This window comes from Ascidiella aspersa, chromosome 8 (genome assembly GCF_963924565.1).
Source record: "Ascidiella aspersa chromosome 8, kaAscAspe10.2, whole genome shotgun sequence".
Classification (NCBI taxonomy): Eukaryota; Metazoa; Chordata; class Ascidiacea; order Phlebobranchia; family Ascidiidae; genus Ascidiella; species Ascidiella aspersa.
Window position 1 is genome coordinate 10,147,920 of NC_139454.1, and position 12,255 is coordinate 10,160,174.

General features: G+C 35.7%; 1 protein-coding gene and 1 non-coding gene across 2 annotated transcripts; one reads left to right on the top strand and one right to left on the bottom strand.

The window, feature by feature from the left end:
* The first annotated feature begins 1,555 nt into the window (after positions 1–1,555).
* On the top strand, positions 1,556–1,630 carry Trnaa-agc (transfer RNA alanine (anticodon AGC)). Its single transcript has one exon. It is a non-coding gene; the product is annotated as a tRNA-Ala (tRNA).
* Positions 1,631–3,984: 2,354 nt separating this feature from the next.
* LOC146136022 (uncharacterized) lies at positions 3,985–11,092 on the bottom strand. Its single transcript, XM_083396026.1, has 5 exons — positions 11,013–11,092; positions 10,171–10,310; positions 5,122–5,180; positions 4,416–4,512; positions 3,985–4,314 (listed from the first exon to the last, which is right to left on the bottom strand). The coding sequence occupies exons 1-5, from the start codon at positions 11,053–11,055 to the stop codon at positions 4,126–4,128; spliced, it is 528 nt and encodes a 175-aa protein (XP_083252152.1). The 5' UTR covers positions 11,056–11,092; the 3' UTR covers positions 3,985–4,125.
* Positions 11,093–12,255: the final 1,163 nt, after the last annotated feature.

Sequence of the window (12,255 nt, forward strand, 5' to 3'; positions counted from 1 at the left end):
CAAAGTATTTGAAATAGACTCGTGTCATAGTTTGTCAAAAAGGCGGCGGGCCGGATGATTTAAATTTCTCCCAAACTGGTATGGGCTAAATATACGATTAGAGAGTTAAGAAACATAGGACCTAATTAAAATATTAAAATATCCAAGACGATCCTTTATTAAAGGTGGAATTATCTGATTTCATGATTTGTCAATGCGGCTTATGGTGGCTTTATATTGCTACGTTATTAATTACATATAGACATATGAACTGACTGTAAGCCAATTTTAAGTTTAGGTTACATTTTGTTGCCAAGCTGCATAGCTTATTTTTGTTATTCATCTAGAAGTTTAAATCAAGTATAGGCTTCAATTCGATGTAAAATAACATAACATATGATAATAAAATAGCAAACAACAAGTTATTCGATAGATCGGTGAAAACCTGTATTCCTACAAATAAGCAGATTTGTTATATTTATTTCCAAAATACAAGTTCGATATTGGAAGGCATCGGTTATGGTGTTTATATATGCACTTTAAATTGCAAAATGTCTGCCGTTTGATGATAATAAGTGGGATAACTTTAAAACATACAGCGCTTTCAGTCGCTTCCGTTAAAAGTATATTAAGTTGTATGTTTAATCAAACTTACAAAGTTTCGTCGATTGTTTCTATTCAATGAATGGTCGATAAAGTGAGACACTTTCTTGGGAATTGGCAGCACGTAGCGGTAAAAGTTTTCGACGAGCCTTGTAAGATTGCTATGTTCGGATCGAAAGCGCTCCACTATTCCTGTAAAAAGGCGTTTTCCATATATAGATTTGTAGACAGCAAGTTGATATTATGCAAATGTTAGGATAGGGGCCCAAGCAGCAAATGTTTGTGTTGTTTACTTGCTACCACTAAAAAAAAGTGTAGAAACTATAATTTGCAAAAGCGCAACTATTTTTCGACTGGTAAATGTCGATCATATTTCGATTATTCTTGTTACGTAGCGAGTGGGCAAAATAATTATAAATAAGTACACAACATAGTGCTGATACAAACTTATAGTTATAAATTTACCGACCCAAATCTATATAGGCAAGATACTATCAAAAAACAGAGAGTGGTTTAGTAACAAAGTTCGAAAATTTTAACGAGGACACCAATAAAGTTGTTCAAACAGTTTGAAAGCCAATTTTCTTTTCATAACTAAAGAAATAAAAAAAATAAAATCCTTAACATTTTACGTTATTCATACCTGCGGCCCAAACTGGGATGCTGCACGGCCGTGTCTCCCTTTCAACTTTGCTGTTGTTTTGTGGACATGAGCCACTGACGCAACTACGGAGTCTTATTTGTGTTCGTTGTCCAGGGCAGTGATCGGGACATGTTGACCAATAGCTCCAGTGACTCCAAACTTAAGGCATCAATTTTCATTCGTACCTTATGAGCGTTACAAGTGCAGCAGAATGTACAGCGCACGAGTTTTACTTAGGACGCAACTATTCCTAACTGTTTAGACACAACTCGATTCCCCCTCAAAATAAAAAAATAATTCAAAACAACGTCTCGACTCGTTCCCTTCTGAGCCTGCATAGCTCAGTTGGTAGAGCGACGGTCCCAGCTTGACCGGAGGTCGTGAGTTCGAACCTCACTGCAGGCTAGTTGTTTTTCTAGTCTGCTCTGCTTGCATCATAGATCAACAGATTCGGTGAGTCTGCGATGGCTTTCGGTGTACTAATTATACGTAAGCCGTAGTCGTTGGTCAAAAAGCAGCTTCGAAGGGCTAGATCTCAGTTATTTACACACATATGTGTGAATGTTTAATTGAATAATTCAAAACAATTTCCATATTAACCTCCCAAAAAAGTTGAATTAAATATACGTATACATTATAGTGATGTTGAGTGGCACAAATACCAACCATGTCCATGATCTAACAACAAGACCCCCCATCTTATGGGACTATGCGTAACATTTAATTGTAGCCTAATGCTTGACATACGTATTTTAGTTTGGCCGCAACTACTGTTTATAATGTTGAAAACATTCAAGACTTGATTTTCTAAATCCACAAAACTCCATCAACAAACAACAGAAAATCATTTACAAAAAACATTTCGATTATATTTACATATGCGAATATATTGCAGCTTTTGTTATACTTACGTTCCCTAATTCAATTCCCAAACATGACCAATTTTGAAAGTCAAGAATCGTTCTGGCTATCAGTTTTAAAAACTGAACAAAAATGTCTTACAACTGCAATGAAGGTTCAGTTTAATGTTTGATAACTGTATTCCTATATTTTATCGCAATCACTTTCGCCCACGTGTATTTAGTATTATGGCAGCTCATACCTTGCTGGTCTATTCCCAAAATGAGGTGCATCATAGACATCATCGTATCTCTGATTTCGACCAATGTAATTTTCATTCCTTCGTGTCTGCAAAGTCGAGATAAGTGCCGAAAATGAAACATCGTCTCATCGATTTCTTTTCGAACTATTTTTTTACCGAAAGACCTGCAAAATTCATATATCGTTGGTCGAGCAACCATTATTTCTCAACGTAAGAGAACTTATTTAGAAAAACAGGTAACATAAATGCACCTCCTTTGAATTGATAACTTTGTTTAAATGTTTAATTAGGTACTTTTAAAAAACAGATAAGCCAGGAATAACAATACATTTTGTGTGAGCTCTTTAAATTTATCCAAAGAGAGAAAATTTAATTGCGTTTTGTTTAGCCTGTAGATTGTATTTCACGAATACCGTTTCGTTAACAGGTACCCCTTCAATCTTATGCAATTGATACCCTTTATTCTCAAATTGGTACCCTTATTTCTCAAGTATTTCTAAAGATACTGGTTATCCTACTATAATGTGCCTGCTGCGGGCGTTTTACTAATCTTAAAATGTCCTTCTGAGCAGACACATTTCTTGCGGGAAAAAATACAGGAACTGAGCTTAGAACCGTTAAACTTGAAATTTGGAAAACTTACTTCGACAGAAGAGTATATCCGAACACGGCCTTGCCGCTTCCCGATTGGACAAAAGCTCTATTTCCCATCTCCTGATTTTGATATCGTGGCCGCAAAATAAGTTTGCGTTTTGAGTTCTGAAATAAGGGTGGGAGCTTTCATAAACCTCCAAAACCTGTTTAAACGTGTAACGCCACAAAAACAATTCCGAAACGTTTGCAGTCGTGAACATTTTGGAAAAAAGAACAATACAAATTAAAAGCACTTTAAAACGTTTCAAACTATTTCGTTTGGCTTAAAACGATGTAAATAGAGTTACAACATACATTTATTTTATATAATGCTGCATTAGTATTAACACGGCAAGATTAAAGGTGAGTATTAATAGCGCTTGTGACCTATCAAACTTAATGCTATGTTCGACCTTCATATGTTCATGTCTTCGATAGATCTTTACTAGCCATAAGAGAAAGCTTTAGCTTAGCCTATGGGAAGTTTTTTTAACTAGTCATTTAAAAAATCACTTAATTTCAAGTCAGGTCATAAAATCAATACCAAGCCAAGTCCCAATCCTATTTTCATTATTATTATTTGCCTGATTTCAATCAAATTTATTGCAATAGCAAGGTAATTCCAAGTCCAGTTATTGATAATACAAATTAATACTAAACTATTAAATTTAGTAAATTCACACGATTTTAGCAACATATTTAAAAAGGAATTTGTTTAAATGACTAGTAAAAGTAATTTGTTTGAACGACTGTCGAAAGTCAAGTCATATGCCCAATGACTTAGGTGGAGTAATTTTTGTCCATTAGCGTGAAGTCAATCCATTCCCTCAGGTCAGTGGTTTCTGACTTTGGGTCTTACAGTACCCTATATAGAATGTAAATAAATACATTCTTTGCGAAACCTTATAGTATTTCAGAAAGTGATTTACAGTGATATCACAATAATTAAATTGAAATATCACGTGAACTGTACACGAGAAAAACATATTTGATTGAAAGCTTTCAGCTTTCCAATAGAGTTGAAAATCAAAAGAATTAAAAATATATGTCATTCCAAAAAAATTTAAAATATATGTTTAATATACGTACATAAAATATACACATCCTTTTACGTTATAAACCGCACCCTGGCTGCAAACCATTGACTTTAGTCATTGAAAACTGTTTATAAGCTCACAGCAGCAACAATACCCACCGGTTCTAGAGGCAGGAAGAAGTAAACTTCACAAACTGTTACAGCCCTTGAGGAAAAGAATTGTGCGCCTCGATATTTCAGGGTGTAGTTGCGCAGGGAAACTGATCCCTCGAAAGTCTCAAACAAGCCTTGTGCTCGTGGTGCTAGGGTTGAGACCACCTGTAATTTACAAAAGCTTTAAAGTAATCGATACGAATTGGGCAATGTTGTAACTTCTTCAAGGAAATGGTAAAAATAAACTTACAAATGTGTTCACTCACCTGTAGTAAGTACCTTTGGGGACCGGATTTGTCTCCAAGAACAAACATTGCTGTGAATGGATGTACTGCGAAGGTTGCAAATATATACGAAGGACCTCTGAAAATAGCAGTGTTGAAACTTTTACCAAGGCAATCTGGCTTATATAATCAAAATTTACTGAAGTTGGTAAATTACGCCTGCCTGCATTACTTTTGTAGGCAGTCGTATTAAAAAAATGAAACTGTTTTTTGTAGGCAGTCGCATTAAAAAAAAGCAACTGTTCTTCATATAAAAATTAAACCAATTGTTGTTTAGAGACCAGCAGTAATTCCCCAAAACCCAAAGTATTTATAAATTGAAATTCAACAAAGTCGTTCACAAGCTGAGCATTGGTGGCTAAAATAGATTGCCTGCAATGAGATTTAAACTCAAGAGTTCGACCTGTTCACAGCTGCCACTTTAACGATTGAACTTGTTTTAAGTTAAGATGGGTTAGAGCCGAGAAACCATCAGGAAATCTCTGCCTGCTGTAAGCGTAGTGCTATAGCATTGCATTTATGAGCTGAAATCTCACCACAGTTTTCTGGCGACCATTAACTTGCTTCTTTATAAATCCTGAACAGGTATACCTGGCGTTTATTTAGAAATGGTGATATTTTTTTTGCCGAAGAACCGACATTGGCGACTTTTCTGCCAAAAAAGGTGACTTTCAGATTTCCCACTCACCTGTAAGTTTTGTTGTATACTGCAAGTTGTCGGGGTTCGTCACCAATTTTAAAGTAGACCTGGAATGCAGAAGTGTAATGTTTTGCGCGAAGCTCACTTATAAGTCAGTATGTTTTAAAGGTTTAAGTTCGCATGATTCATTTGAGTTACATTGAGGCAACTTAAGCGCACTCATAATTCGGGATGTTTAAATGTCTTGAGTTTGCATGATTCATTTGAGTTACAGTGAGGCAACTTAAGCGCACTCATAATTCAGGATGTTTAAATGTCTTGAGTTTGCATGATTCATTTGAGTTACATTGAGGCAACTTAAGCGCACTCATAATTCGGGATGTTTAAATGTCTTGAGTTTGCATGATTCATTTGAGTTACATTGAGGCAACTTAAGCGCACTCATAATTCGGGATGTTTAAATGTCTTGAGTTTGCATGATTCATTTGAGTTACAGTGAGGCAACTTAAGCGCACTCATAATTCAGGATGTTTAAATGTCTTGAGATTGCATGATTCATTTGAGTTACAGTGAGGCAACTTAAGCGCACTCATAATTCGGGATGTTTAAATATCTTGAGTTTGCATGATTCATTTGAGTTACAGTGAGGCAACTTAAGCGCACTCATAATTCAGGATGTTTAAATGTCTTGAGTTTGCATGATTCATTTGAGTTACAGTGAGGCAACTTAAGCGCACTCATAATTCAGGATGTTTAAATGTCTTGAGTTCGCATGATTCATTTGAGTTACAGTGAGGCAACTTAAGCGCACTCATAATTCAGGATGTTTAAATGTCTTGAGTTCGCTTGATTCATTTTAGTTACAGTGAGGCAACTTAAGCGCACTCATAATTCAGGATGTTTAAATGTCTTGAGTTTGCATGATTCATTTGAGTTACAGTGAGGCAACTTAAGCGCACTCATAATTCAGGATGTTTAAATGTCTTGAGTTTGCATGATTCATTTGAGTTACAGTGAGGCAACTTAAGCGCACTCATAATTCGGGATGTTTAAATGTCTTGAGTTCGCATGATTCATTTGAGTTACAGTGAGGCAACTTAAGCGCACTCATAATTCAGGATGTTTAAATGTCTTGAGTTTGCATGATTCATTTGAGTTACATTGAGGCAACTTAAGCGCACTCATAAGTCAGTATGTTTTAAAGGTTTAAGTTCGCATGATTCATTTGAGTTACATTGAGGCAACATAAGCGCACTCATAATTCGGGATGTTTAAATGTCTTGAGTTCGCATGATTCATTTGAGTTACATTGAGGCAACTTAAGCGAACTCATAATTCAGGATGTTTAAATGTCTTGAGTTCGCATGATTCATTTGACTTACGCATTCAAGCAACTTAAGCGCACTCATAATTCGGGATGTTTAAATGTCTTGAGTTTGCATGATTCATTTGAGTTACAGTGAGGCAACTTAAGCGCACTCATAATTCAGGATGTTTAAATGTCTTGAGTTCGCATGATTCATTTGAGTTACATTGAGGCAACTTAAGCGCACTCATAATTCAGGATGTTTAAATGTCTTGAGTTCGCATGATTCATTTGAGTTACAGTGAGGCAACTTAAGCGCACTCATAATTCAGGATGTTTAAATGTCTTGAGTTTGCATGATTCATTTGAGTTACAGTGAGGCAACTTAAGCGCACTCATAATTCAGGATGTTTAAATGTCTTGAGTTTGCATGATTCATTTGAGTTACAGTGAGGCAACTTAAGCGCACTCATAATTCGGGATGTTTAAATGTCTTGAGTTTGCATGATTCATTTGAGTTACAGTGAGGCAACTTAAGCGCACTCATAATTCAGGATGTTTAAATGTCTTGAGTTTGCATGATTCATTTGAGTTACATTGAGGCAACTTAAGCGCACTCATAAGTCAGTATGTTTTAAAGGTTTAAGTTCGCATGATTCATTTGAGTTACATTGAGGCAACTTAAGCGCACTCATAATTCGGGATGTTTAAATGTCTTGAGTTCGCATGATTCATTTGAGTTACATTGAGGCAACTTAAGCGAACTCATAGTTCAGGATGTTTAAATGTCTTGAGTTCGCATGATTCATTTGACTTACGCATTCAAGCAACTTAAGCGCACTCATAATTCGGGATGTTTAAATGTCTTGAGTTTGCATGATTCATTTGAGTTACAGTGAGGCAACTTAAGCGCACTCATAATTCAGGATGTTTAAATGTCTTGAGTTCGCATGATTCATTTGAGTTACATTGAGGCAACTTAAGCGCACTCATAATTCAGGATGTTCAAATGTCTTGAGTTCGCATGATTCATTTGAGTTACAGTGAGGCAACTTAAGCGCACTCATAATTCGGGATGTTTAAATGTCTTGAGTTCACATGATTCATTTGAGTTACACTGAGGCAACTTAAGCGCACTCATAATTCAGGATGTTTAAATGTCTTGAGTTCGCATGATTCATTTGAGTTACATTGAGGCAACTTAAGCGCACTCATAATTCAGGATGTTTAAATGTCTTGAGTTCGCATGATTCATTTGACTTACGCATTCAAGCAACTTAAGCGCACTCATAATTCGGGATGTTTAAATGTCTTGAGTTTGCATGATTCATTTGAGTTACATTGAGGCAACTTAAGCGCACTCATAATTCGGGATGTTTAAATGTCTTGAGTTTGCATGATTCATTTGAGTTACAGTGAGGCAACTTAAGCGCACTCATAATTCAGGATGTTTAAATGTCTTGAGATTGCATGATTCAATTGAGTTACAGTGAGGCAACTTAAGCGCATTCATAATTCAGGATGTTTAAATGTCTTGAGTTTGCATGATTCATTTGAGTTGCAGTGAGGCAACTTAAGCGCACTCATAATTCAGGATGTTTAAATTTCTTGAGTTTGCATGATTCATTTGAGTTACAGTGAGGCAACTTAAGCGCACTCATAATTCAGGATGTTTAAATGTCTTGAGTTCGCATGATTCATTTGAGTTACAGTGAGGCAACTTAAGCGCACTCATAATTCAGGATGTTTAAATGTCTTGAGTTTGCATGATTCATTTGAGTTACAGTGAGGCAACTTTAGCGCACTCATAATTCAGAATGTTTAAATGTCTTGAGTTCGCATGATTCATTTGAGTTACAGTGAGGCAACCTAAGCGCACTCATAATTCGGGATGTTTAAATGTCTTGAGTTCGCATGATTCATTTGAGTTACAGTGAGGCAACTTAAGCGCACTCATAATTCAGGATGTTTAAATGTCTTGAGTTTGCATGATTCATTTGAGTTACATTGAGGCAACTTAAGCGCACTCATAATTCAGAATGTTTAAATGTCTTGAGTTTGCATGATTCATTTGAGTTACAATGAGGCAACTTAAGCGCACTCATAATTCGGGATGTTTAAATGTCTTGAGTTTGCATGATTCATTTGAGTTACATTGAGGCAACTTAAGCGCACTCATAATTCGGGATGTTTAAATGTCTTGAGTTTGCATGATTCATTTGAGTTACAGTGAGGCAACTTAAGCGCACTCATAATTCGGGATGTTTAAATGTCTTGAGTTTGCATGATTCATTTGAGTTACAGTGAGGCAACTTAAGCGCACTCATAATTCGGGATGTTTAAATGTCTTGAGTTTGCATGATTCATTTGAGTTACAGTGAGGCAACTTAAGCGCACTCATAACTCAGGATGTTTAAATGTCTTGAGTTCGCATGATTCATTTGAGTTACAGTGAGGCAACTTAAGCGCACTCATAATTCAGGATGTTTAAATGTCTTGAGTTCGCATGATTCATTAGAGTTACAGTGAGGCAACTTAAGCGCACTCATAATTCAGGATGTTTAAATGTCTTGAGTTTGCATGATTCAATTGAGTTACAGTGAGGCAACTTAAGCGCACTCATAATTCAGGATGTTTAAATGTCTTGAGCTTGCATGATTCATTTGAGTTACAGTGAGGCAACTTAAGCGCACTCATAATTCAGGATATTTAAATGTCTTGAGTTTGCATGATTCATTTGAGTTACAGTGAGGCAACTTGAGCGCACTCATAATTCGGGATGTTTAAATGTCTTGAGTTCGCATGATTCATTTTGAGTTACAGTGAGGCAACTTAAGCGCACTCATAATTCAGGATGTTTAAATGTCTTGAGTTTGCATGATTCATTTGAGTTACATTGAGGCAACTTAAGCGCACTCATAATTCAGGATGTTTAAATGTCTTGAGTTTGCATGATTCATTTGAGTTACAGTGAGGCAACTTAAGCGCACTCATAATTCAGGATGTTTAAATGTCTTGAGTTTGCATGATTCATTTGAGTTACAGTGAGGCAACTTAAGCGCACTCATAATTCGGGATGTTTAAATGTCTTGAGTTCGCATGATTCATTTGAGTTACAGTGAGGCAACTTAAGCGCACTCATAATTCAGGATGTTTAAATGTCTTGAGTTTGCGTGATTCATTTGAGTTACATTGAGGCAACTTAAGCGCACTCATAATTCAGGATGTTTAAATGTCTTGAGTTCGCATGATTCATTTGAGTTACAGTGAGGCAACTTAAGCGCACTCATAATTCAGGATGTTTAAATGTCTTGAGTTCGCATGATTCATTTGAGTTACAGTGAGGCAACTTAAGCGCACTCATAATTCGGGATGTTTAAATGTCTTGAGTTTGCATGATTCATTTGAGTTACAGTGAGGCAACTTAAGCGCACTCATAATTCAGGATGTTTAAATGTCTTGAGTTCGCATGATTCATTTGAGTTACAGTGAGGCGCTGCATTTTCAAGTAAATATATAGAACATAGTGACCTTGGCAGTTAAGATTAGTTTTACTTAAAGCTTGTTTGCTATTTTATAAAACGTTTTCTTGAAACCCTTTTGCGATTTCCAATCAGTATTGAAATTTTGCATGATATATTCACTTTGTGCGAATTATGAACTGCTTACATGTTTATTGTATACTCGTTACGAAAAGTACGACACCCACTTTTACTTTTATGTTGTGGGCCGCACGAGTTTTTTTGTCAACTCAAAAATCCTTAAAAATGAGCTGAATTTGCTGAACCCACCTTGTTTCCTTTTTGGTACATCTCTCCAACTTCGTCTTTAATTAGGGTTTCATCGGATTGGGTGGGCAACGGGAAGGGGTAATAGTTTTCGACGTCTCTTGTGAGATTACACGAGTTGGATCGAACGCGCTCAAGGATTTCTTTAAAAGTATGTTTACATTGTCATCTTTAAACCATGGTATTTTTGAAGATCGCAGATTTGCTTTTTTAAAAAGATTGACTTCTGCGGATCTTGTCTACTTTTCGAGTGATGATCCGAAAAACAAAAAAAATTAACATAGGCTTTTTTGGAATTCTTTCTAGGCTAAAGCCAGGGCCGAGATATCGGTTTGTTCGCAATGAAACGGTGTGACCTATTTTTTAAATTTAAAGTATTTGTTTATTGTTGGTCAGAATTGAGGAGCACAACATTGCGGATGCCAATAACTAATATTTTTGCAACTAAATATATCTTCCGTTATTTAGGATATTGCTCATTGGTTTAAACATTAGTCAATCTTATTTTCAGCACAAAACAAACAAGAAAACCAAACTAACAGAGAAATATGCTATTGGATATATTTGTTTTCAACTATAATCGCTATCCTTTATCAATTATCAAAATGATGCTGTATGACGGACCAACTCCAAGCCTGAGATCGTTATTTCGCAAATCGTTTTTAGTGTAAAAAGCGATACATTTACTAAAATGGTTGTCTCTCTTGCTCTGGATTTCACACCAACGTATGCGTTTCCCGACAAGCAAAAAATTCAACAGGCACAATTTTATGTAATTTTGTCATTTCTGTCTTACGCATGTTGAAAAAAGACAATCAATGCTACGAGAAGTCAAGTGATTTTACCTGATTTATCACCACTCAAAATAATATTCATCATTGTAAGCATTGTGGCCTTGATTTCGTCTTGTGGAAATTTTATGCCGACGGGTCTGCAAAATTTGTTTATGATTATAAAAAAGAGGATAAATATGGTTCATGTCTGTTACTCTTTAAGCATTATATTTTCAGTCGGCTACCCTATTTGTTTGGGCAACCGTTAGCGTTTACGTGGTCCGTTATGACAATAATGCGACCCTCATTTGCAAACAGATACAAGCTACATATTTTAGCTTCTTTGTTTGTTGTAATGTGTCGCTTTTGGTAAATCAGTTTGTAAGCCTCGAACCAAGTAAATATTTTTTTCAGGTATTGTAGGGTATTTTCCAACGTCTTTCAATGCAACATTGTAAAATAAAAATACGTTAAAATAAAGTCCATTCTCGTGCGAAATGTTTAGAATTCGTTAAGCGCCCGGTGAGGGTTAAAACTTGGCCGTAAAATATTCAATTTAATAATACAGTTTTATAATATATTATAAATTTGACAGAACCTTAGCTGTGCAGAACAATAACGTCAGAACTCATGTTTATCTGTATAACTCTTAATAACCTTAAAAGTAATAATATATAAAACGTTATGGGTATATATGGACGAGTTAAGAGATTAAGCAAAACAGTTTAAACCTCACTTTGACAGGAGAGTGTATCCAAGCACAGCAGCGCCACCTTCTGGCCGAACCGATGCTTCATTTTTCACATACCAAAACCCTCGGGGTTTTGTCGACAAAATAAGTGCGAGAGTCGAATTCTGCATAAGATATGTTTTGTGTATTTTGGTATTTATAACATGGTTTCCACAAGCCCAATTTTCGTAAAACAATTTAAATTAAAAACAGCGTGAACCACATCCTAAATTTCTTGCGGACCTTGTCGGCCTATTCTTTTAATCTTAAAAGTTAAAAACAAAAATCGGTTTTAATTAGTCCGTCAATGTAGATGAAATAAAGTCCTAAGAAAGAGTCAAACAATTCTAGACAAAGGATCTAAACTTATTATGTTTTCGTACCTACAAAGCTTATCTTCCATTAAACACAGATCAAACTTAACTATGATAAAGTTCTAGTTCAACATTGTTAAACGTAAATTTAACAAATCTGTAGCCTAAATTCAAAATGAATCCGGTGATTATGTGTTGATCGTTTAAACCCAAATAATAGTAATCCTTAACACTCGGCTAATAATTGTCCAATTCCTGCCTATATTTTACT